Source organism: Gymnoscopelus microlampas (assembly GCF_963454915.1).
Source record: "Gymnoscopelus microlampas genome assembly, chromosome: 18".
NCBI lineage: Eukaryota > Metazoa > Chordata > Actinopteri > Myctophiformes > Myctophidae > Gymnoscopelus > Gymnoscopelus microlampas.
In genome coordinates this window covers 1,495,945-1,523,599 of record NC_139955.1, presented here as the reverse complement: position 1 = coordinate 1,523,599, position 27,655 = coordinate 1,495,945, and the positions used below count along the sequence as shown (strand labels likewise).

The 27,655-nt window shown below is 42.0% G+C and overlaps 1 protein-coding gene across 2 annotated transcripts; it reads left to right on the top strand.

Annotated features, from left to right (window-relative positions):
• Positions 1–8,032: 8,032 nt before the first annotated feature.
• LOC311034236 (nocturnin-like) lies at positions 8,033–25,692 on the top strand. 2 transcript variants are annotated; one of them, XM_084042058.1, is made up of 4 exons: positions 8,033–8,534; positions 20,863–21,192; positions 22,339–22,670; positions 23,206–25,692. In XM_084042058.1, exons 1-4 carry the CDS (start codon positions 8,291–8,293, stop codon positions 23,755–23,757), a joined length of 1,458 nt encoding a protein of 485 aa, XP_083898184.1. In that variant the 5' UTR covers positions 8,033–8,290; the 3' UTR covers positions 23,758–25,692. The 2 variants fall into 2 exon arrangements, with proteins under 2 accessions (XP_083898184.1, XP_083898185.1); XM_084042059.1 differs by lacking the exon at positions 8,033–8,534 and adding an exon at positions 15,998–16,117.
• The last annotated feature ends 1,963 nt before the right edge of the window (positions 25,693–27,655 follow it).

The following is a 27,655-nucleotide window of genomic DNA, read 5'->3' as shown; positions in this document are numbered from 1 at the left end:
CCACCGTATCTTAGCAACAACGACAGCGCTCACTCTCATTGGTCGTGTCATGCCAGGAGCAGTTTCCAGACAATGGCATCGCAGAGAGCTTGCTGTAGCCATCACATTCAGTCGCAGCAACGACGGACAGGGAGCTGTGATAGCTGGCATGTAGCTAACACTAGTTCGTGCGGCAAATGTTATTATTTCTGCTCAGTTAGTCCATTGTACATGGGGGGTAAAATAAAGGAAATAAATGAGCTCCACAGCAACTCCAGTAACTAACGTAATGGCAGGACCGCCCCGTGCAACGCACGTTTAGGCTGCATTATGGTAATGTAGTCATTTCAGATAATTTCGGTCCAACTAGGGCAGTGGCTCTCAACCTTTTCAGGCCGCGCCCCCCCCCCCCCCCCCCTTGTGGAGACTTGTGGACTCCGTTCCAAGTCAATATTGCGAAAATAGCGTATCTACAAGCTCAAAACGCCTCACGTTGAGAGGCGCTGTAAGCTTGTAGATCGGCTATTTTCAACATGTTTGCCTCTCTTATATTATTTGACAATTTGGCCAATGTTATATAGTACAGTTTGTTGACTACTTTTGTTGCAGTAATGGTCTTTTCCTTTACTTTCGTTTTTTTATTGTCTCCGCCAGGCCGAAAGGCATGGCGCGAGAGTATGTTTCACCCCCTGTCTGTCCGTCCGTCTGTGGATAGCTAATCTCCCGCATCGTTGGCTTGATCGCAGCGAAACTGTGCACACACACTCCCTGGATGCCAATTCAGAACCTCTGCCCCATTTTTTTCACATGGCCCTGTTATAGTGCCACCAGGAGGCCGCTTTTTGCAAAACACATTTTTCCACAGTACTCCTACATATTTTGTCCAAACATCACGCAAATCGGTACACAGTATCTCTATAGTCATTAAAAAAAAACGGTCCTTCAGATTTTTCATATTCCATCCTGATTGGCTAAAAATGGCTTACAAAGTTTGCAGGACTGCTCCGTTTTGCCCACAATGCCTCAAATTATGAACACAGCATGCACTTTCCATGCAACTTTGCACCCACATTCCCACTATGCCCAGGAAGAAATTCCAGTTGAGATTTTTCTAATCAGCCTCATGGTGGCGCTAAAACAGCCCGATATGTGTTTTTACCTATAACTGCACCAATCTGTGTAAAACGTTGTATGTGCACTCTCTACAGGTCAAGGAAAAACCTTGGCCCTGCATTTTTTCACATCTACCTTTTACAGCGCCACCCGGAGGCCGACTTATGTAAAACATATTTCTTTACATTACTCCTTCCGATTTTATCTACATTTCACGCAAATCGGTACACATGATCTATAGTCATGTGCTCAAGACGGATCTGTTTAACTTTTCATATTCCATCCCGATTGGCTAAGATTCACATCTAAAGTTTGCAGGAGTGGCCCGTTTAGAACAAAATGCCACAAATCATCACTGCAGCGTCCGATTGCGGTCAACTTTGCACGCACATTCACACTATGTTGAGGAACAAGTGCTACCATTTTAACATTGGCCTGTGGGGGGTCCCCACCGACAGGTTGAGAACCACTGTATTAGGGGAGAGTCAGTGAGAGCTGGATAAACGAGGTAAAATGTGTCAAAAGGAGTCTGTACGGCTGTCGATAAATGAACACATGACGTCGGTGGGAGAGGAGATATTGTGTCTTTTGGACAAACAGCAGCGTGGTGCTGATGTTTGTTGTGTGAAGCAGCTTAATGTCCGAGTCTTTGTGTTGGAGCGCCTCAGTGCGGCTGCAGAGTTCATGTGCAACATCTTCCAGAGAGAGATAGAGACACTAGAAACTCTGCTGGAGAAAAAACAACACTGCTGGGCATTGACTTTCATATGGACATTGATCTACACACTGCAGGTATGTCTGTTACACACACAACATCAAACTACACACTACAGGTATGATGCAGCATTTGCATTCCAGCCAGCACGCCAGCGTACTTCCCATATGGTTTCAAGGTGGGCTAAACCATATGGACCCCATGTCGGCAATGTCATTGTGGACATACGTGTGTTCTACCTGGCCCTTAGGTGGGCCCCACCTAGGCAATTCTATGTGGGGCCGAGGTGGGTCTTAACTGCGATGCCCATGCGAGTATAAGTAGCTTCTACCTGGCCCTTAGCTGGGCCCCTACTAGCCACGTTTATGTGGGACCGAGGCGGGTCCTAACTGGGTTTGCCCATCCAGCCTTTAAGTGGGTTCTACCTGGGCAGTAGGTGTACCCTAACCAACCAGAGTGCAGTGCCCATCGCTCCAAATGTTGTGACATCAGGGCTCTCAATACTGCACATTGGTCGAGGAGGAGGGGCCGCAGGGCGACCGCACACATCGCTGAACCAATGGTAGCCCACGGATGTTTCCTCTGGAGATTTAAAATCTGCCCCTCTATGCCACATATCATCCGCGCTACAGGGTCTTCACTGACCAAGCCACGGCCCCACTGGCCCTCATGACGCTACGCCACTTATATGCTAGACGCGAGGCCCCGCGTAGCGGGGCCGAGCATCTAGTCATTACAAAGGAGGATTCAACTCTGACTACTGACTACCCCCTCTAACGGCTTAACGGTGCCCCCACATTCTGGGTCTGTATCTTCTGTACCAAATTACCAATGGTTCTTAACCTTTTCTGGATCAGGGTCCACTTGAGAATCTCGAAACTGTTCACGGCCCACCCAGCTGACCACTTAACAAGTGCATTTTCAGAGCATGTTTATTTTAATGACCAGTCAATCGATTGTGTTCCCGCTTGGAACATAACATCTTGTCACATAGAACTATGTAGAATGGAAAACAGGGTTTCATCTACAGTGGTGGAAAGTAACTCATTTTGAGGTATTTGTACTTTATTTGAGTATTTCCAATTTCCAATACTTTTACTTCTACTTCTACTCCACTACATCTCAGATCTAAATATTCTACTTTTACTTAATTACATTTCTTTGAAAACTTGAGTTACTTTGTAGATTTTGATTATTATTACAAAACATGTATTAACCACTTCAACCCTATATACATTTCGGCCATTTGATCTAGATCGCAGATCTAGAAGCTCACATTGCGTCATCAAAAGATCTTTTTTATACATTTTGAACATGTGAAATGGGACATTCTGCACAATGAGTACTTTTACTTTTGGTACTTTAGGTACATTTTGATGCCAATACTTTTGTACTTTCACTCAAGTACATTTTTTAATACCAAACTTTTACTTGTAAAAGCGTATTTCTACACACCATTTTGCAGTATTGATACTTTTACTTAAGTACAAAATTCGAGTACTTTTTCCACCACTGGCCATATACTTAACCTCTGCAGCTCTTATTCAAGAGGTGACTGGCCTCTTGCAGAGCAGCAGTAGCCTACAGCGTAAGAAGGGGACTGGGGAATTTAACCGGAACACATGACCTTACAGTTACAGACAGTGCTATGCAGTGTTGTTGGATCATTGGTCAGATACCATACTTATGTAGTTGATACTCATGCTCATCTCAATTGGCTCAGTGTTAAGACTATCGGCTAAATTAGTTACATTTTCATGAAAAAGCAGACTCCTAAATATCTTTATAATACAATATTTTATAGTTCAAGCTCTCATACACATTCTAGGGGGCAAGAGGTGGACTCATAAGTTTACCTCGACCAAAGTCCACTTACATAAAGAGAGCTGTATTCTATAGGGCAATTGCATTAGGAAACAGTCTTCCAGGAGATGTTCACAATATAGAAGGAAAGGTCTAGTTTTAAAAAGTAAATGAAACTTAACATACGCTCATGTACTGTATTGATATTTTTGGCTATTTTGAGTACATGCTGATCTTGTTATTGTCTTATCTGGATTTGAATTAGTTTCACCATTTGCTTTTGTATTTTCTTCTTACGTGACTTTACGTTTTTTTGTGACGCACATTTTTTTTCTATTTTTGTGACGTAATGTATCTCCCTGCAATGCCTCCCTCCCTGCTTGGTAATGATCTTTGCCTTCAACCCCAGGAAGACTATAGCAGGCGTTTAGGTGTCAGTCAACTAATCCTTTTTAATGAACACAAATATATTAGCAGCGCCAACCTTAAAGCGGCACTTTTTTTGTCATGTAATTTTGTCCAATCTGTATGGTAGAGTATGTTAATACAATATAACTTATACAATTATTATGGTGTACTTTGTCTCCCTGCTCTGCTATGGAGACATTTATGTCAAAGGTCATGTCTCACCTAGACACACAGTATCTGACACAAATTTTTACCTGATTCAATTTATCCCCTGAGCAAGCAGGCAGGCTCTATTAGCTCAATGTTATAAAAAAAACAATCAGCACTTGCGCAGGAAACTGGGTTCAAATCCAGGCTAGAAGATGAAAGTTACATACATAATAGGCTAGTGCAGCTAAACCACACCAATCCCATGCTTAAACGTATAACCACGTGAAGAAGTGTGCTGCAGTAATCAAGCCTGTGGCTTAACGCCCTACTTGATCATATACTACAGCGTCACACAAAAAGCACCAAAAGTAGCAGATCCACAAGCTCAAAGCTTATAGAGCTTGTATATCTGCTACTTTTGCTGTTTTTGAATTTGAATCCTGAAAAGTAACAGTTCTGGACATATGAGGTTTCCACCCGACAGAGAGGATTATGATCTGGGTCAGCCTATGAAAACAGAATTTCTGCTTAAGCTGGACTTCCTGGAATGTTGCTCTTTGGTGGAACATTTGTTCCACCCAAAAAATGAAACTTAACAAACGCTCATGTATTGACTTGAACACCTGTTGAGGGGGCCACCTGTGATCGTGGATCCATGCAGCGCTTCCTTCTCTTGTTGTAAACCTTGTACGCCTATACCAGTATTTACCGACTATACCATCATGCCTTCTAGCTTCTTCAGTGTGTTGTCTTTTAATAAACAAATATGTTATCTCTAAAAACAGAAATTGTTTTCATATTGAGTAAATCCTGAATTCCACTCTCTTTGAAGTTACGAGTGACTTGTGATCTCCGGTCGCTCCATATTTCTCTTTGTGTTTATTATTATCTTTGTGTTGTGTTTTTCTTCACATGTGACGTGTGTCATGACTGTGCGTGTGCCAATGTTGTTTTAAAACAAAAACAACATGAGACTTGTTTGAAGTCACACAGCCTTGGTAGCCAGTAGTGGAAAGTAACTAAGTACATTTACTCAAGTACTGTACTTAAGTTTGAGGTACTTTTACTTTACTTGAGTTAAGTATGTCCATTTTACTTTAAACTTCTACTCCACTACATCTGAGGCAAATATTGTACTTTGTATTCCACTACGATTATTTGAAAACTTTAGTTACAAGTAAATTTGTATATTTAGATCATCATTTAAAAAAAAAAAGTACAATAACCAATAGCCCTATTTTATACTTTGACTATTTGAAAATAGTGGATCTACAAGCTCACAACGCATCACGATACTGCACGCTGTGAGCTTGTAGATCCACTATTTCTGAAAAACTTGAGTACATTTACTTTGGTATTTAAAGCCTATTTTGATGCCAATACTTTTGTACTTTTACTCTGGTAAAAGTTTGAATACAGGCTTATATTACTTGTAACAGAGAAGGCTACTTAAACAGTAAAAATATCAGAGTTCTTCTTCCACCACTGCTGGCTTGCCATGGAAGGTCAATGGATGATTAACAGTTTGAGAGAACATTGAACTAAGTTGTAGTCAAGCTTCAGGTTATGTAAGGGGATTAGACTACTGGAGGGATAACATGCTGCTGCTACTTTGGATTTATCTGGCCACTTCCAAGGAGTCCAGAGTCAAATCCTAATTTAAATATGGTAGAGTGCAAATGAAACCAAATGGAACCATATAATAAGGGTCCACTTGGTTTCATTTGCACTCTCCCAGAGTTACAAATTAACAAACTGCAAACTGTTAATAAAGTATTAAGTCAATCAATCAATCAGGGGAAATATTTTTTTAACAAGCTTTTGCTTGTCTTAAATAAAGTGTAAATTGCCTCTGCCTGTGTATGAAATATGTTCTACAAACAAATGTACCAGCCTCATATTCATCGTAGTCTGCCCTGCAGTGAATCAGAATCAGAATCACAATCACAATCAGGTTTATTGTCACATCACAGGTTTACAAGGTAAAAAAGTGGGTGAAATTTGTTTTTGTACATCATTCCCATCGCAACGTTAAATTCCGTAGAAAGAAGAGTGGGGAGAGAGAGAAGAAGAGGGGTAGGGGGGCAAGTGGGAAGGAGATCAAACAAGAGAACAATAGAAGCCAAAAACAAGTTATCTACATATTTACAAAGTACCTGAGATAAGAGACAGACTAAGGTGCCTGAGCATAGCAGCAATGTATGTATACTGTGCATGATATACTTATAGACGTTAAGGTGCTTAGAGAAAAAAAAAAGGCTGCACACAGCCTTGGGGAAATTACTCCTTAAAAGCAGCATATCTATATGGAATACCAAAACTGCCATATCTAAAAAATAAATGAATTTGTAAAGCAAGAAATGCTAAAATAAACAAATAAATAGATACCATAGATAACTACCGCTACACCATAGACCAGTAGTTCCACAAACCTTTCAGGCCGTGACCCCCCAAATAATCATATTTGAACTGGGGACCCACCCTGACAAGCACTTGGAATGTAGGAGTTGAAGCATTACATTTAGTTTGACTCGGTTCCACAGATAAATAGTTAAAAAATAAAATGATTTCACAATTTGGCCAATGTTTCACCAGTTGTTATAGTATAGTTTGTTGATTACTTTTCATTCAGTAATTAATATTTTTTTTGTTTTTTTTTGTTAGGTGTTAGTTCTTAAAACTCCTTAAATTGTCATTTGGGGACACCCCCAAAATCACGTGGGGACCCCCTTGGGGGTGCCGAGTCCAACGACAGGTTGAGAACCACTGCCATAGACTACTATGGGATAGCACTAGCAGTAGGTTTCACATTGCAGGCCAGCCAGGCTGTTGTCTCACACACACACACACACACACACACACACACACACACACACACACACACACACACACACACACACACACACACACACACACACACACACACACACCTATTTGTTTCTCTGTGACATAACTTGAAAAGAACATGGTGAACAAGCTTGCTGTATAGAAGGGGATAGTGTGTGTGTGTGTGTGTGTGTGTGTGTGTGTGTGTGTGTGTGTGTGTGTGTGTGTGTGTGTGTGTGTGTGTGTGTGCGTGCGTGCGTGCGTGTGCGTGCGTGTGTGTGTGAGCACTGTAGTACGTCATGTACAATGAGCGCAGCAGACGCTCATTGGCTAATTTTCTGAAAAAACACGCCTCTTCTTGGTGTCGTCACAGGAATGAACCATGTGGGCATATGGGAAGGGGGGGGGGCATGAAAACTCAATGGGACATTAAATACAGTATGTTTGAAGCTGCCGGGTTTTTTTTGTTTTTTGTTTTTGAATATATCAATGATCCTCGTTCGTGGTTTTCAGACTTTACGTGCCCAAGGGAGGCACGTACACCAATGGGCAAGTGAAATAAATTTCAAGGTATACCTGTTTTCATACCAAAACCAGCAGATCTATGCACAAGACAGCAAATCTCTCTATGCGCTTGCAGAACGGCTATTTTCACTATTTGGGAACATTAGTCAAATATATCAATAAATAATAAATAAATACATGAATATATAAATAAATAATAAATAAATACATGAATAAATAAATAGATACACAAATAGATAGAAATAAATCAATATTAAAAAAAAGAAAGACATTCGTCTGCAATGACATGCCCAATTATTACTATTATTGCTATCATTTTATATAGTTGAATTACTGCAATAATGTGGTCAGACAGTGGTTGTCAGAAAAATATCCCAAGGCACACTGACTGACTGCAGTGGAGTGGACTCAGTGCACTCAGTGGACTAGTCCATTTCCAGAACACCCCTCCGCTGAAAGCTGTTCCATGACTCACCACCAGGCACACGCAGATGACACAGAGACTGACGGTGATGTAACATCACGCCGGTTCACTTTTGTTACCCAGCTTACAGAAACTCGTATCAAAACCCATGATGAAGGTTCCTCATGATGAACACACGACTCGCCTGGCTTGAGGAAAGGAAAAAAGAAAGAAGGAAGTGAACGTGTCGCCGTTGTTGTCATAGAAAAAACAGCCCCTTCTTCAAGTTGCTTTAAGCAGGAGGTTTTGTCCGTCGGGTATACTTTCCTCTCTCTCTCTCTGGCACGGTGCAGCGGGACGGGTACGGCATGCATCCGGCCCGACGCTGCTCGTCGGCTCTAGCGGCATTGTGTGTCTCCTCCTCGTCCCGCCGAGGAGGACCCAGCGCCGCCAGGCGGGCGTGTTGTTCCTCCTCCTCGTCCTCCCCGGCGTCCGGAGGACCAGCGCGGTACTTTGGGACCGCTGGAGGAGGAGAGGAGGAGGGAGTCAGCGCCGGGACCAAGGCGCAGGTGAAGACCTCCATCACGACCACCAGACCAGCATCTGGACCTGGTGAGTCCCGGCCCCCAACTCCCCTTTGAAGTCAGGCATGCGATCTAAACGTTGTGAAGGGAATATGAGCCTGTTTTTGATGTTAGAGGAATAAGTACATGATGTCCTTATCCTTACATTAAGTCACTGGTTCTCTCAACGTCGGGTTCGGGGACCACCAGCAGTCCAAATGGGCCCTATTTATGGGTCTGTATCTCGGAGAATGTCACACGTGTCGCTCGTTTTGGACCCCTGGTGGCGGTGGGACGGGTGGGTCCCCGGCCCGATGTTGAATGTCAAACTATCTCTGTAATGACAGGATATCAGATGACTATAGTTAACCGGTTGGATTGCTGCAATGCTACAGTGGTGGCTTTGGGAACCACTTATGTAGGCCACTGGTATTCAGTTATGTGTCAATGAACCTCAAATTGAACAATGAACACATATTTAGATTGTAATCTCTGGGACCCATATATGAGATGATAGTTGATATGATTTCATACAGAATTAGATAATGGTCTAAAACTCTAAATAGGCTTCTGTAGGTATTTAGATAGACAGTGTGAAACATGATCATTATAGTCATTCTGATACAGTACATTGAATTGTTGGCAGTGAGATCAAACTACTCCCCACTATGAGAAACACTGCTCTAGACAGTGATTCATTCACAAAGCATGGCTTTGACACACGTCACTTGCCTGCGTACAACAACTAATTCATCTTTAGACAGATGTGAGCTGACACCCATGTCATGTCTGTGGTTGTGTGAGTGTACTGTACATCTTTACATCCTTGCCTTGTCACTGTTGGGGGTGAAAACCTTCTATGTCCAAAATGGTTACTTACTGCAGTGGTTCTCAACCTGTGGGTTGGGACCCCTAGGGGGGTCCCCCACATGATTGTTAAGTTACAATGGGAGATGACAGTTAAGTGACAATTTAAGGTCTTTTTAAGACCTTTTGAATACTTCACGACCATTACTGCATCAAAAGTAATCAACAAACTATACTGGTCAAACTTTGGCCAAGTTGTCAAAAGAAAGAGGCAAAAAGTGTGAGAATAGCTGATCTACAAGCTCACAACACAATATTTATCAAAGTAAGTGTATTGCCTCAACTCCTACAATTCCAAGTGCTTGTCAGGGTGGGGGACGGGGTCTCCAGTTCAAATATGATTATTTTGGGGGGGGTCCCCAGTTTAAATATTATTTTGGGGGGGCGTGGCCTGAAAAGGTTGAGAACCACTGACTTACTTTGTCGGGGGGAAGAAAGAGAAAAGCGGTTATTATTTAGTCACAAGCTCTTGTTGATACTTTTCATTGGTTAACTATTTACAAAACCCAAAGACACTGAACCATTTTCAACCTGGCATCCCTATATTTCATTATAGGAGAGCATAACCTTTTAGCATAACTTTTGACTGTACTACCTGTACTGTTAATACGATTGTTAATAAAGTATTCAGTCAATGATCAAGATTTTTTTTGTGGTCAAAATAGCTAGTCTACAACGCGACTATTCGCTATTATTTGCATGAAATAGCAAACGAGTGCCGCGCTACGAGCTTGTAGATCTGCTATTTTTGAAAAATCGAGAAAATGTGTGCAAATTAATATATTTATATTATTTTAAAGAGAACATTTTAACTCAAATCTTTGCTTCTGGGGGTCCCTGGAACAACATATTTTGAGATGGGGGTCCGCGGCCAAATACATATCATTTTGGGGGTCCTTGACATGACAAAGTTTGAGCACCACTGACATAGAAACGTACGTTTTTCAGAAAACTGTTAAGAATAAGAATCAGCCTCAGGTCTTAATGGGTTAAAAAAAACATAAAAAGATGAAGTTTGGAGAAAAGGTTTTACCCCCAACTCACTGTTGGGGGTAAAACCTTTTCTCCAAACTTCATCTTTTTATGTGAATCTGTATTTTTCAGTAGGTGCCTTCGCCTGGGTGTCTCTCTCTGTGTGTGTAACCTTGTGTTTGTATACAGTAATGTACACAATGTGCTGAACACATAACCCCCCCTTACCTTCTACCATCTTCCCTGGGAGGCCCCCTCTAGATTCCTCCCCTACACAGAGGGGGACATCAGGGCCCCATATCCCATATTTAGGCTGCCGTTCCAGGACATGATGGTGAAACATATAGGGTCCAGCCATACGTGGTACTGTGTGTGTTTGTGTATCTGTATACTTGGCCTACTTATTATAAAGACACAGTACTAGGGGTGCAACAGTTATTCATTGATTATAAAAAATATACATATATTTCTTGAAATAACGAAAATAGGTCTACAAGCTCACAAGATCGGCCATTTTCGGTAGTTCTGAATGACACCATTGTATGACAAAGTAAATGGTTAGTGATACAAATTGTGTTGATTATAAAAACAATACTAAAAAATGTTTTTGCATTGATTCGTTGATGTACTACAGTACATCAACGAATCAATGCAAAAACATTTTTTGGTATTTTTTTTTATCAACAAAATGACACAGTGTACACAAAACAAAATGCAAACAATGTATACAAACAAATGCATACATTAATGTGCAGAGGACAGTAAAAAAAAAAGCATGTAGAGGTGATAAGATGCTGAGCTCACAATTTTTTTTCACAATCATTGGCATACCTTGAACACTGTGTTCAGTACCTAACACTGTGTGTTCAGCATAAAGCTGTATCATATTCATCCTGTTCTATATGACAGGGGTCTTCAACGTTTTTCAGGCCAAGGACCCCTTAGCCGAGAGAGAGATGAAGCAGGGACCCCCACTACATATTGATAACTCCGACACCCACAAGAAAATAATGTATTGATGTTTGGTAACTTTGAATCACTTTCAACGTGGCATCCCTATTTTGGTCTTGTCATTATAGGCAAACATTTAAATATTTATATTTTTTCTTTAGAAAAAAAAAACAGATTGACTGTTTTCAAAACAATGTAGAGGTGTGTGTGTGTGTGTGTGTGTGTGTGTGTGTGTGTGTGTGTGTGTGTGTGTGTGTGTGTGTGTGTGTGTGTGTGTGTGTGTGTGTGTGTGTGTGTGTGTGTGTGTGTGTGTGTGTGTGTGTGTGTGTGTGTACACGCATGCATGTCTGTGGTTAAGAGACATTCTGCACACCATTTGTCTGTGTTTAATCATCCATCCTGGTTTTCCCTAGTAACAGTGCTGTGATTGTCCCATTGAACTGTGTCACTGAGTGCTGGATCACTTAAAGTGATCTGGAACACACCTTCTTAAAGCACAATGCGATTAGATTACATGTCCTTTATTGACAACCAGGGAAATTAATTTTACTCAGTACAGACAAGACAATTACAGTAAACTTCGGTAAAGGTATCAATTACCTGGTCATAATGTAGAACTTTAACTCCAAATATTGGTAAGATATCTTAAATAGTTCCTCCATACAAAACCCCTTGATGATCTAAAATATGCTCCCTATTGACATATATTGCACAGCGAAACAGGTGTCAAAATCAAAGCAGATATATTGAATTAGGAAGAAGATCTGGTACAGTAGTTATGCTTCAAGACTGTATCGATGTTCATTTTAGTGTGTAATATACAACAACAATACCTTTACCAATTATTGTAATGATTAATTTGTTCATGTTTGTTAGTGTGCTAAAATAATGACTTTGAGACCAGTTTCCCTGTGCAATGTAAGTAACAGGGAGGTTATCTTCCAATATCAAGTCTAATCAATGGAACAACTTTGAAGATATCTAACTCATATTTGGAGTTAACTTACATCATGGCAAAGTAACTACACAGTCCAAAAATCAGATACAACTATATCGTATATCGTCGCTGTCAGGTGGAAACCTCATATGTCCAAAAACAAACATTTTGAAATAGTGAAAATAGGTGACCTACAAGCACGCAGCGCCTGGCATCACATGTGTTGTGGTGTTGTGTTATGCTGTCGTCTCTTTAAGCTCACAATGTGAGCTTGTAGATAGGCTATTTGTGCCGAAGAGATTCGGTGTAGACGGAAAAAGTGGTCAAAGCACAGTTGTAACTCAAGTCCAGTTCTCTAAGTCAGACTACAGGGGAAGTGGTTACAATGTCTGTCCCCACCACACACATAGCTGTTGGCTTGGTTACAAAACCGGCCCATCATATCATGATGTGGGTTATCGTTCACCCCATTTTAACGGTGTCACGCACTGAAAATAGCTGATGTGGCGCGTCGTGTTGTGTTGTGAGCTTGTAGATATGCTATTTTGGCTATTGTTTGACATTTTTTTGGAAGATGTTTGAAAGATGTAGAAAAGTTTGCCCTATCAGATGCCCGGATTAAGGACACCAGGTTGCATGTGGTTTACGGGCTTTGGCGAGAGAAACAAGCAATCCCAAAAACAAGTAATCAGGTCTATGAAAAGATTGGGGCAAAAAAAGCCTGCCACATGCGGCTTTATTATGACTTTGGTCATTCTTGTTTTTTTCCTTTTGGTTGTTGTGGTGGTTTCAAGCTGTTATCTAATTTGGTGCAACAGGGCGAGAGGTAAAGAGGTAAGGAGATCTTCACTGGCCTCTGTGATGTAATGGGATTGCTCAGTAACGTTGGTGTTATAACAGATCACTGTCAGTCAGCCAGGCAGTCTGTCCTCTCTTTGCCTCTTTCACAATTTTGAAAGTGTTTGATCAGGGAGATTAATTGTCTTTGGGTGATTCACCTTAACTGTTGTTTGTTTTTTGGTTGTGATGGTGATGTTAAACCAACATGTACACTGGCATGGCACACACACACACACACACACACACACACACACACACACACACACACACACACACACACACACACACACACACACACACACACACACACACACACACAGTAGAATCAATAATAATTATCATAATAATGAATTTGACTTATTATGCACTTTACATTTGAACAAATCTCAAAGTGCCACCATAAACCATCATACTACTGTAAAAAGATCTAAGAAAGCAGAAACAAAACATTAAAAACATGAGGGCATAAAGCCTATAGAGGTAAAACCAATGCAGCTAAAAATAAATAAATGCTTTAGTCCTCTCTTTAAAAAAAGTGCAGTGCAGTGCTCTCAGGTGGTCAGGGAGGGCATTCCACAGACGCCCATGGTGCATAAAATTGCTGTTTCTGCCCGACCCCCCCCCCCCCCCCCAAGCTAGCCTCTTTGCCAGAGTGTAAATATTAACTTGTTCAGTGACCCGTCTGGTTAAATAAAGTTACAAAACAAAACAGTGGCAGGTTGCCATCGGAAGCAACCAACCCACAGCGTGTGACTGTCACAGTGTCATGCACCCACTGAAGGCCTGCTGCCAGTGCTGTGTTTTCCATGTCAAGGAAAAACAAAGGCAGTCCAGTAATATTTCACCCACGTGGCCCCTAACCTAATTTAATATTTCAACTCAATGTAACACATCCCTTCACGTCTGTAATTTGTCCAGTTGTCATGTGATCACCACACTGGAGAAGATGCAGATAAGATTACAAGGGGACCCCTGTGTGACATTTCAGGAGCCAAGTCTTGATCAGTGGCTCTCAAAAGGGGTCGTGGACCCAAAACAATCCAGGGACCCCCCCCCCCAAAGCAAAGATTTGAGTTACAAATATTCGCTTTAAAAAATATATGTGTATTCAAAGATTTGCACACATTTTCAAGAATTTTCAAAAATAGCAGAGCTACAGGCTCATAGTGTGGCACTGGTCAAAATGGGAGCTACTGAGGTGAGGTATAAAGATAGAACTATTTTAGTGAATTAATTTCCTTTACATGGTTGAAAGATAAAGGAGATAAATTCAGCATCTGCTTCTGCTATAGGGCCTGCATCTTGACATCTTCTTGACAACATGATCAAATAGTTTGATTAACTGTTGCACCACTAATCTCCTACAGTATATATCATGGAATGACTTAATACATTGTTCAGCCCCAAGGAACCTGGATGATATACAGGATAAGTGTGTGTTGAACCTTTGTTTGAAAAAGTTTGAGAACCACTGATATTATGTTTTTCACAAACCTGTTATGATTCAGAAGACATTTGTAGATGCCTTCCCGGTTTGAATGGGTTAAAGTTCCAGTTTTAAGTCCGTCCCAAACATTGTGACACTGTTACTCTCGCTCAACATTTGTGTTTTGTGAGAACCGCAGTACTACACAGTAACATCTATTATTTTTTTCTTTATAGATTATTTTAATGTATTTCTTCACTTACAGTTTATTTATTTCATGTAAAACATTTTGTAACCTTGCTTTGATACATGCTTTATTATAAATAATTTAAAAAATAATAATACATATATTATTATTGTTATTTTTATGCCTTGAAAATAGCACAGTGTGTTTTGGAAATCTACAGACATACTGTACAGGGCAATGGAAAGCTGATACTTAACCAGGTCAGCACGTGGACATGCTTGTGTGTGTGTGTGTGTGTGTGTGTGTGTGTGTGTGTGTGTGGGGCACAGGGGTGCGTGACACACAGTTACATTACTACAGTGCGTGTGGCATGAGGACACACAATGTCGATGTCACAGAAACCTTGTATCTGTCGTAGTATAAGCTGCGTCGCTAAAGTACAACACGTCGGGATGCGACGCGTTCGGAGCTTGAATATATGCTATTTGTGTTGTTTTGGAAAGATTTGGAATGTGCACGTGGTAAAGTGGGTTTTTAAAAATATTTAACCAATGAAAAGTATTAACAAGTGACTAAAAAGAGAACTACATTTGGTCCATTGGAACAGGTTCTTAGGCATGTCTATGATGCATTATAAACATACTTATAATGCATTATAATCTGCTTATGACACTATATTTCTAGCTAAACAAACTCACAAATACTTATTATTAACACATCATAACACATTATAAAGCATTGTATAATGACTTTAAGTAATTATGAAGTATTATGATACCTGACCTTATGAGTCTTTGTAAGAGGCTTTATAATGTGTTATGATTGTATAACGAGTACTTATGAGTGCTTATAACTGTAATTATAGTGTTATAATTCTTTTCCAATTTCCTGAAAAGTAACAGTTTTGGACATACAAGCTTTCCAGCCGACAGAGCCGATATATTGCTTCCATGTGACTCGAGGCCTTGCATTCCGTGCAGACCAAATACCCTGGACAGCGCACACTCAAGACTGCCGTAATTCAGTTAGTGTGTGTGTGTGCGCACAGGCAAGAACAGTGACTCTCACAGGACAAACTCAGTGTGTGTTATTGTGGTCACTCTCGCTGACTGGTCTATTCAAGAGCGTTCTTGAATAGACGCGTGTGTACACACACACACACACACACACACACACACACACACAGTGACTGGCCCATACTGGGAGCTGTTCAGTCCGATGGTCGGCAGTCATTCCAATCTTCCAGCCAGAACGAACTGGAGGAAGACTAGAGCCAGAGGACGAGAAACAGAGAGAGAGAGAGAATGGAGTGATGACGGGATAGGGACTGAAGGGTGGGAGAAAAGGAGAGATGTGAACAGAGGTGAAGAACAGAAGAGCGTTGGGCGGATACTGGAAACATTATTTTGTGTGTGTGTGTGTGTCTGCTCTCTTCCCCGACTGCCTGCTCATGTGAGTATCATCTTGTGTTTGTACTGTGTAGCTCATGCCTGGCTTAAGGCTAATGGGTGATTTACACTTAGTCGCGCGCCTGTGTCGCACACCGAAAATAGCCTCTCTATAAGTTCACAATGCGTCGTAGAGCGGCGCGTTGTGAGCTTGTAGATCGGCTGTTTTCGGAGTGTGACACATGCCTGCCTCTCTCTTTCTTTCTCTCTCTCTCTCTCTCTCATACATATCTCATAGGAAATGTAACCGACGCACAACTCATAAATCAGCTCAATTTCAATGGGCTATTGGGGTTCAAGATGTGATATTAGCACACATTATTTGTATTGCCATGTCTTTGTACATATTGTACTGCAGTCAGTATTTCTCAGTCTTTGTTACCATTTTTGTCTTTAATGGCAAATTTAAAACCCTCACATCAGAGACCTGTGGTTCTCAAAGCAGGGTCCCCACGGTCATGAAATTCCTGGAAATATTTTGAAATAAAAAAAAAAAAAATCCAGTACTGGAAAAGGTTTGAAATTGATCAAACATCATCAAAGGTCCTGGAATTTATCAAGGGTCTTGGAAAAATATTTGGCTATGCATTGTTTTTGGCTATTGATTTTGTTAAAACAAAACATTTTCATAAACATGAATAATATTACACGAAATATGTAACATAAGTAGTTTTTCGCCGAACGGGCTGTGTGACGGCAGCCTAATGTATGTCTCAAACTTTATTTTTTGCTACACTGCCTATCTTTGGGCATTCTACATAGGAGTAAGAGACACATTATTGCGCCGAATGATTTTTATATAGGCCTGGAAATTGGGCTAAATATTCTGGAAAAGTTTTGGAAAAGTTTTGGAAATTCATTGCTAAAAATGTGTGGGGACCCTGTCAAAGTGAGGTCCAGGGACTCTCAGGGTTCCGTTTGGGGTTCTAAATAGACCCTTACAAGTCTGTAACTCTGACAGTAAACAAATGGAACCAAATGGTTCCATTTGTGTATACTGTCTGTCAAGAGTTAAGGGGAGACCTTGAAATGTTAAAGTTTGAGAACCATTGTCATAGACTCTGTCAAGCACTATCAGCATGTTTCACGTTTTCACGCAGAGTTTCGGTTTATGCAATGAATACAGTAGGTTTCTTTTGGGGCGTCCATTTTGTTTAAAAAAAAAAAACACCACTAAAAGAGGATGGGAGTGTCACCGTACTTTCCGTGTCATCGTACTCGTGCTCCAGTGATTCGTCTAGCCGGGATGTCACCCACACGTCAAGTTAAAGGAACGTACTAGCTTTGCGGCCTTCCGTGTAACTTTGGTTACATTGGCGCTCGCCACCGTCTGTCATAGTCCCACTGACATACAGGGCTAGGTATTATTAGCTAATGCACTGGTTCTTCTCAATGTGGGGTCCGGGGGTTACACCCGTAAGGGTCCATTTGGGCCCCTGGAGGTCTCCAGACCCGGCGTTGAGAAACAGTCAGCTACGGGCTGTGGGAGATCTAAATGGAGGAGGTTTGAAGACATTTCTCAAATGGTTGAACGAGCATCATAGCAGAACGCAGTAACACCCCCATGCTCTGCCCTCTGTCTCTTTGGGTTGTGTTAAAAAGGCTTATAAACGGCTATTTCTGTCCAGCAAGCAGATGCAACTGTGTGTGTGTGTGTGTGTGTGTGTGTGTGTGTGTGTGTGTGTGTGTGTGTGTGTGTGTGTGTGTGTGTGTGTGTGTGTGTGTGTGTGTGTGTGTGTGTGTGTGTGTGTGTGTGTGTGTGTGTGTGTGTGTGTGTGTGTGTGTGTGTGTGTGTGTGCGTGCGTGCGTGCGTGCGTGCGTGCGGAGCATGTGCAGCAGTTATATCTAGTTTGACCGTAATGTAACCTTCTTCCGATCAGTGTTTGGATCCATTATGTATTGCGCTTTTTGTGCAGATCCAAATAAAATAATTTGTGTGTGTATAATGCACATGCACCCGCAAGGGTGCTTTTGGTTCCATTTGTGCACTCTCAGAGTTACAGCCCCATACGGGTCCATTTGGTCCCTCAAATGAGTCAGACTGTGACACACTGGAAATGTCAACAGAGAGAGGGAGAGAGACTGGGGCAGTGAGATGGGGGTGGGTGACAGGCTGAGTCAGAGGATGGGGAAGAGCAATGGAATGAAATAGAACATTAAAGGAGAAAGCAGAGGGTGGTTTACTCAGTCATCAGACCTCACCGCTTCTAACGCTTCACTGATATGAAGGCCGTAGGTAAGAAACCCGCCGTCTTTAAGAGATCTTGGCGTATGTAGGATTACGTTTTGGGTAGCCTTGGGCATATATATATCACATTCTGCATGATTATAGATAATAATGCTTTAATGGACCATGTGAAAGATACATCTGATATCATGACATTCTGGCCCTCGAGGAACAGCAGTTATACAATTATTACATTTTGCTTACAAAATGTGGCTTCCATAGCGGTGTAAACGGAGGCAGAATAGCTTGTGGTGCTGGTAAACAATGTGTTGTTTTCTTTTATTTTTTTCCTTCTTCTTTCCCCCCTTTTCACTAAGCGAGCTAAACACTGCAGCTTAAGAAACCTGCACACTATTTGTGTTGAATGAACTTTTGAGCTTTCATGCCGAGATTAATTTAAATTGATATGAATTTGAAACAGAATTATATTCCTGCTGAGATTAACTGTTCAGTTAATGAGTTGTGCTGAAATGGACACAGTCTTGAATAGCTGAATATGATAAATACATAATAAAATATACAACTGGGGACATAAATATGTACAAGTGTCATTGCCAAATGAACCAAAGAAAAGAAAAGGAGCACATGATAAGAGCCAAAGAGGATCTTTTCTTTCCCTTTTCATAAGAAAATGGCTACAATCAACAGCAGAGTATGAGTCATTGTGTCGATGTGTTGCCGCCTGTCCGATTCAGTTTAGTCTCCCAGGCACTACAAGTACAGTAGATGTAGCAATAGTAGTAGTTTGATCTCTGGAGCTATACTATAGGTCACAGAGCCCATTGGAAATGACACTTTAGGCATTTAGCTGACGCTATGGCTGGGAAGAGTGTAGACACGTTTCCTCACCGGTCCGAGATAGGGTGACTTTTATGGACATTTTCTCAGTCAGTGCATATTACAAAAAGATAATCTGGGACAGTTTATAACAGTCTTAAAAAATCAATAAATGCACACAAAATCTATGTACTTCACTGATAAAGCCACCGATTGACGATGTTTTGACCAATACATAGTCAGAAAACTTAAAGTTTCCAAATCAATTTGAAAAGGTTAGTTGATAACATTTCAACAAAAACAAGGAAATAAATACAAATAAGATGTTTTGATGGATCAATGCAAAACATTTAATCATATACATTAATACATGCAAATGAAATATTGTCTTTACATTTTGTTTTACTGCAACTCATGTCTTGAGTCTCAGACACACACAAACACACCATAGCTGATGTTTTGTTTTGTTTTGTTTTCAACCGCATCAAACGTTCCCGTGAAGGAGGTTTAACAGTGGCCTAGAGTCCTTTCGGCCACGGGTGCTGCATGTGATGCGTTGGCAGTGTTTTTCTTTAGATTGGCCCTGTTGAAGTATCCAGGTGTGAGGTTTCCTGCACACTGATATAGAGCTGTGTAGTTCCTTTCATGCTGTGTCTATGTTGGCTCTGGGGTGTACAGTATGTAATCAGCACATATTCCAGGTCTGGGGTGGTGAGCAAAGGGAGTTCAAGGTCAACACTGTATGATGGATGGACATCAAGTCACTATAGGGTCTATGCTGCAGATCAATATATATTAGATTAAAGTAAATTAACGGCCTACTTGATCACACTACAGCATCACACAAAAGCGTCAAAAGTAGCAGATCCACAAGCTGGAAACGCGGCGCGAAGCATTGCATCTTGAGCTTGAAGATCTGCTACTTTTGCTATTTTTGAATTTGAATCTTGAAAAGTTACAGTTTTGGACATATGAGGTTTCCACCCGATAGCAACAATATAATAGATTATTTTATTACATTATTGATTTGCGATTTTGTTGTTTATAATGGATAACATGGATTAGTTAGATTAACTAATGATCTATGCTGTTGTCTATGGTCTATGCCAGGCAGACCTGGTTAGGGTTAGCTCTAATCCTAACCCATGGTCATATTTAACCATACTGCTGTGTGTAAACTGATAGTTCCATGAAGTACAATCACACACACACACACACACACACACACACACACACACACACACACACACACACACACACACACACACACACACACACACACACACACACACCTCATTTGATTGATTACTTTATTAGTCAAAGAAACTATAAGCACGGAGGTACAGTAAAACATTTAGGCTAAAAAGATAACACAAAAAAAGTCCTGGGCATTTGTTTCTATTGTGGTCCTATGTATTAAATTCATCAACAGAGCATACACCATTAACACCTTAATATATGTCATCAACAAATACAACAAAATATAGCTAATATTTCCAGAAGAGAAAAACAAAAAAAACACACTCGCCCCCATTTTTCTCGCAGACCGCACGCCCCCCCCAGTGGTTCCTGTATTCGTTTTACTGAGGTTAAGGTTAGGAATAACGTGATGTTTAAGCATAGTTTACTGTTAGGTAACATAGTTTTACTGAGGTTAGGTTTAGGAATACCTGGTGGCGAACGTTCCGATGTAATTTCAATGGGATTCAATATCTCTCTCTCTCTCTCCGTCTCTCTCTCTCCAGTGTGTCCGATGGGCAGCAGCAGTAGCAGCAGCAGCAGGCTGTTCGGTACGTTGGCCCATCAGTCGCTAAGCAGCCCCCCGCTAGACCAGCCCCACCACCTCTACCCCGCGCCCGAGCAGGAGGACCCGGACGCCGACCCCGACGGCCTGGAGGGCCAGGCCGACCCGGACCAGCTGCTGAGGGAGTGCGAGCAGGCCCTCCAGAAGCGGCCGGCCCGCCCGCACAGGGACCTGGTCTACCCCGGCGGAGGCAGCAGCGGTGGCCAGGCCCACAGCAACCACGACCCCGGACCCTCCATACGGGTGCTGCAGTGGAATATACTGGCTCAAGGTTAGGGCCGTCTGTCATACGATTATGACATTTTTACATGCCGATTAATTGTCACTCAAATAATTGCGATTAACGATTTAATCGTGTTTCTGTCGTTGAACACTGGAACATTCTGAATAAATACCTTTCTGTTTGGCTTTTAGGCTTCGTAAAAGGGTGCAGGGCAGATATGACAAATAACATACATATTTAATAACTTTAAACTTAAAAAGAAAAATATGAATAGTGGAAATAGACTATTTACAAGGTCAAAACTTTTGAACTACAGGTCTGCTTTTTACGCAATTTTTGAAAATGTTAAAAAATATATGACTAAGGCAAAAATAATTGCGATTAAGCGATTATGTAATAATTGTGTCAGGCCTACTCAAAGTACGGTATGTTTTCGCTCATACCCTCGGTCTCATCTACAGACAAAAAAAGTTCTCCAGTGTCGGGTAGAAACCTCATATATACAAAACTGTTACTTTTCAGGATTCAAAAGTCAATTAAAGCTGCGATGACCGGGCCCTCACACCTCTGTCCACGTTAGGGGCAAATATTGACCAATCAGAACTGGGAGCAGAGCTAAGTAACTAATGAAGGACAAGGATTTTCAACAGCGAGGCAACTCACAAACTGTTCAAAAGTCGTGAATAGGAACTATCAAATATCGACCAATCAGAAGAGGGGCGGAGCTATGTACCACCAATGAAAGACAAGGACTTTGAACCGAGTCCAATGAGGCGTCTCACAAGTGGCTACGACAAACTGTTCAAAGGTTATGGCAAATGATAGAAACTATGACATATTGACGAAAAAACGCTCTAAGTTACAGCAAAAAATAGGAACTATAAACTATCGACCAATCAACACGATTCTCGTACGGTGCTCCCTGGCACGAAACATTTTCAGATGGGAGTTAGGGACAAATACACAAATACACATCATTTGGGGGTCCATGACATGAAACTATTTGAGAACCACTGGTTTGAATAATAATTTAAAAAAATTGGAACCAAGCCCAAATAAGCAACTACACTCTAGAAACAGGCCTAAAAAAACGTAACCACCAATATTTACAAGCAACTAGAATGTAACCTTTACATGACAACACTGTAAATCATGCATCATTATAAGACCTATTCTGATTCTCTCTCTCTATAGCTCTGGGCGAGGGTAAGGACGGTTTCGTGCGCTGCCCGCTGGACGCTCTCAACTGGCAGGAGAGGAAGTACCTGATCCTGGAGGAGATCCTGACGCACCGCCCGGACGTGGTGTGCCTCCAGGAGGTGGACCACTACTTTGACACCTTCCAGCCCGTGCTGTCCAGCCTGGGCTACCACGGCAGCTTCATGGCCAAGCCCTGGTCGCCCTGCCTGGACGTGGCGCGCAACAACGGCCCCGACGGCTGCGCCCTCTTCTACCGCCGCTCGCGCTTCTCGCTGCTGGCCACCGCGCACCTGCGCCTGGCCGCCATGATGCTGCCCACCAACCAGGTACACACGGCACTGTTTCCCCAAAACAGTGGGGCGAGAGGACCCATGTTTGGATGTTTGGGTCGCAGACCAATTTTTATGGTTCTTTACTCAACTACAACTACTCAACTACAAGTCTTTCCCCACAAAAGAAAAAAATATTCAAGTAAAGCACAACTATAACTACACTTTGGCTATTCAAAAATAGCAGATCGGTGCCGCGCTACGAGCTTGTGGATCTGCTATTTTTGAAAAATTGTGAAAATGTGTGCAAATCTGTGAATGTATAAAACGAAAAAAAATTACTCAAACCTTTGCTTCTGGGGGGTCCCTGGAACAAAACGTTTCGAGATGTAGCCAAATACATGTTTCCTTGGCCCAATACATATAATTTTGGGGGTCCTTGACAATTATGAAAATTTTTAAGAACCACTGATATAGCAATATTTTTTTTGTTGTGATTTAGAAGACATTTGTAGAATCGACTTAAGGTTTCAATGGGTCAAGTAAACGTACTTTTTGTGTCTGTCCCCCCCCCTGCCTGCCCGACCACCAGGTGGCCATCGTCCAGACCCTGCGCTGCCGGGCCACGCAGCGGCAGCTGTGCGTGGCGGTGACGCACCTGAAGGCGCGCAGCGGCTGGGAGCGCCTGCGGAGCGCGCAGGGCGCCGACCTCCTGCAGAACCTGCGGAGCATCACGTCGCAGGCGGCCGCCGCGTCGGCCCGCGCCGACGGCCCCGGCGCCGTGGGCTCCGCCGGCGTGCCCCTCGTCGTCTGCGGCGACTTCAACGCCGAGCCGTCGGAGGACGTCTACCGCCGCTTCAGCTCCTCCCCCCTGGGCCTCGAGTCGGCCTACAAGCTGCTGAGCGCCGACGGACAGACGGAGCCCCGCTACACCACCTGGAAGATCCGCCCCTCCGGCGAGAGCTGCAGCACGCTGGACTACATCTGGTACACCCAGAATGCCTTGCGGGTGGACACGCTGCTGGACCTGCCCAGCGAGGCGGACATCGGACCGGACCGCCTGCCGTCCTACCACTACCCCTCCGACCACATATCGCTGCTGTGTGACATCAGCTTCACGCAGCCCTCCCATAGGCTGATGTAGGCCCCCGGCGCTTTGTGACGTCAGCCTCGGAGGCAGCCCTCCCATAGGCCGATGTAGACGGACCAATAAGAAAGAGTAGACGGACCAATAAGAAAGAGTGGTGGGAGGTCTGGACCTCAGCTTCTATTTTAGTCGCTGCCTGTGGGTTTAGCACTGAACTATTCACCCTTTTTTTTTACTTTCTCTTAACCATACCCTCTAGACTTAATAAACTGGACCCGAGTCGACTCTGTACTTGGATCGCTTTTTTCCCCCGTCTACACCAAATCTCTTTACCAAAAATAGCCGATCTACTGAGCTTGTAGATCGGCTATTTGTGGCTTATCTGCTCCCCCCAGAATATGGAAGCTGGGGTTTAAAGTGGTTTGATTCATGCAAGGCCTTTTTGAATACTGTAGATGAGTGGGTGTGAGTTGTAATACTGGAGATCTGCTGCAGTTATTTATTTCGGACTTTTATCTGGATACAAAAACTTATTTTATTTTGTTTTATATATACTGTACATGAGTTTTGTTTTTAAGCACTTAAGCCACAGTATTCCATTAGGAGTTTTGTTTCATTGTATTTACTATAGAAACATCGTTTACCAGTGGTGGACAAAGTACCTGAGTAAAAGTATATATACTCCTGGTCAAATATTACTCAACTACAAGTGAAAGTTGCTCTGACGAGTTAAAGAATTGGCCTATTTGCTTGTAAAAAATACTACAAATTACGAGGTACATTTTCCTTTTAATATCCATGCATTGCTTTACTGAAATGTAGACATTTTCACACACAAAGAAATCTAATACATTTCAGAAATGTCTGAAATAGTGAAAATAGCTAACAAGCTCACAACACGTTGTGACCTTGTAGATCTGATATTTTCACTATATTTGAAACATAATAGTTCATGCATAATGTATTTTTTTCCCTTGCTAGAAATGTAGTGGAGTCAAAAGTACAATATTTGTCTTTAAAATGTAGCGGAGAGAAAGTATCCAAAAATACAAATACTCAAATGAAGTATAAGTACTCAAAAAGTGTACTTGGATACATTACTCAAGTAAATGTACTTCGTTACTGTCCACCGCTGCCAGTCCTCACGTATTTAACCCATTAAAACCGGGAAAGCATCTGTGCTGCGCTGTGAGCTTGTACATCTGCTATTTTGAACATTTTGGAAAGATCTTGAAAGTGTTTGTGAACTACTGATTCAGAAGGCATTTGTAGAATCGGCCTCAGGTCTTATGGGGTTAAACTACAGTCTGAACCCTCATCAGTGGTGTGTAGCGTCCAACATCAGGTACAGTATGACATTTAATCAGTGGTCAAGTTCTGGTCCTTTCATGGAGCTGTAGGACGCCTTGAGATTAAAGGGATAGTTCACCCAAAAAGAAAAAAAATCTATTGATTAGTCACCCCATGGACTCTTTGTGTCTCCTACCGGAACCGCTGCTAGTCATCAAATTATTGGCTAAGGAATGCGCCAAAAACAAAAAATATCCAAGAAATTCAAGTCTCTATGGGGTGACTAATCGATTGAAAAAAAAAACATTTTGGGAGTGAACTATCCCTTTTTAAGATCACACTGTAGGTTAACCGTTTTCAAAAACCCAAAGACCCATAATCACGTAAATCCTTTAGTGTTTGTTAAATGTTTTCAAAACATATTCCAAATTGTTCCCGTTAGGGTTTAAGTGGTCACACTCATTGCGATGCCATATTAAACCCCCTCAAGGACCCCTGGGGGTTCCCGGACCCCTCTTTGAGAACCGCTGTGATAACCTACCGATTGTGTGATGTTGAACGGTGTGCTGGGCTGGTTTCTGTCGTTGATCTCATTCCTCATAGTTTGTCTATTGCAGTGATATAGCCAGTGAGCGCCGTGGAAAATGTAAATTTTTAATTAATCTGTTAATTTAAATAAATAAATAAATACATTTCGCTGACTGTTTTGCTGTGTTGGTTTTGTCTTGTCATTGTCCCATCTGAACACATAACAGGATTAGCATCTGGTTACCGAAATAAGAAATGAATATCACATTATGGGTCATTTGAGCTGCTAGGGATAGGATATAACTATAGAATATAGCTAGCTAAATGTGTAAATGCCACACACACACCTGCTCATCAAGAGCAGTTAGGGGTTTAGTGTCTCGCTCAAGGACACATCGACACGCCACGGACGCCCCTCATAATAGGGTTTAAATGGTTACTAATAATATACACTGTATATGCTATTGTAAAACATATTTTAAAGATGACAAATAGAAAGAAAGGTGTTTTTTTTATTTCACCTGACAACAATGAATCAGGATAAATTAGCAGATCTACAAGCATACTAACAAAACATAAGAAGTAGTGAGTGAGTGAGTGAGTGTGTGAGAGAGAGAGAGAGAGAGAGAGAGAGAGGAAAGGGGGGTGATGTGCCGTGGCACTCCTGTCACTTGGTTCAATAAAACCCTAAAGTCCAGTTTATAGACGACATACACAGAAATTACCGTTCACATGCGCAAGGCATCTTTATTGACAAACAAGGGCGATTCCCTCTATAATATGTGAATAAAAGAACAGCAAATTAATGATATTAAAACGATACGACCTGATATATCACGAAGGCAATTCGCTCCACATCTAAGTCTGCATGCAAACAAGCGTTCGGTTGAGCGCCTGGAGAATTCTGCCGTTCTTATCTATTACATTCAGTATATCAACGCTGTGGCTATCAAGGCCTTCCTTCTTACTGGAGCACAGCTACTGTGCTCCACACTCTATAAAGTAAAGGTTGACGGCCCAAGGTTCCACAATGGACCATCAGGGGTGAAAGGGAGAGAGAGGGTACGTGACCTGAGTGACCCTGAATCCAATCATTACACAATACACATCCATCAAAATAAAAGGTCAACATAGTCTACTGGTTCTGATGCTGAACAGAGTAGACTAGCAGCTTTAGACCCTTCTAACACTACTAATAGTGAGGGGATATTAGCAGAATATTTTCCAATCTTGGAATAAATTCTCTTGGAATAAATACCAAAAAAAATCTTCACCAATGTGTTTGTAAAGGTGTCTAGTAACACATCTCACAAAGACTGAAATGCAGTATCCCTAGGAGATTTTTTGACAGCTCGTTAAAGTTGGGGTACCCACCATAACCTTGGTTTAAAAAAAATCCCCCAAAAAATCCAAATTTAATTCTGTTTTAAGTAGCATGTGAGGGGTCAAACTAGGGTGTTTTTATGTTTCTGAATCCATTGCAATCATTTGTTTTGCACCAAAACCACTCCTTGGGCTAAAAGCGGCTATAGCCATGTATACTTTTTGTGTAAAAAGCCCATTGAGATTGGGCCGTTTTTAGCCCAAGGAGTGGTTTTGGTGCAAAACAAATGATTGCAATGGATTCAGAATCATAAAAACACCCTAGTTTGACACCTCACATGCTACTTAACCCTGTAGAACCTGAACTATGAAGGAAAGGTCAGAAAATTCCAACATTTTGAAAAGGGACACTTTATTGGGTCTTAAAACATTTTTGATATATATCTTTTTTTTAACAGTCCTTTGTATGATTTATTTGTTGTATCATATTTGATACAAGGGGTATTACTGGTTTTACTGCCTCCCCCTGACCAGCCGAGGCGCCTGATGGAGGGGAAAGGAACTGGTTGGAATAACGTGTTCCTTCCGGGGTGCTCCTTCCATTCCGACATCTCACCACTCCGACTAGTGGCTTCCGCGTGCGGTTAAGGTTAGGGTTAGGGTTAGGTATAGGGTTAGTCAACGTCGGAAAGGCGACATGTCGGAAAGGAGAAATGCACCCGTTCCTTCCACGCGCTACGTCCAACCAGGGAAACTCTCCCCTGTCAGGTGACAAGAAGGTCAGTTGGCTCTCATGCATTGAAGGAGGCATGAG

What these genes read in the sequence shown, in the direction of transcription:
- LOC311034236 (XM_084042058.1), top strand. Translation starts at nt 8,291, where the DNA reads ATGCATCCGGCCCGACGCTGCTCGTCGGCTCTAGCGGCATTGTGTGTC. An exon ending in GTGGAATATACTGGCTCAAG is followed by an intron (nt 21,193 to 22,338) that starts GTTAGGGCCGTC and finishes CTCTCTCTATAG; the next exon opens with CTCTGGGCGAGGGTAAGGAC. An exon ending in TGATGCTGCCCACCAACCAG is followed by an intron (nt 22,671 to 23,205) that starts GTACACACGGCA and finishes CCCGACCACCAG; the next exon opens with GTGGCCATCGTCCAGACCCT.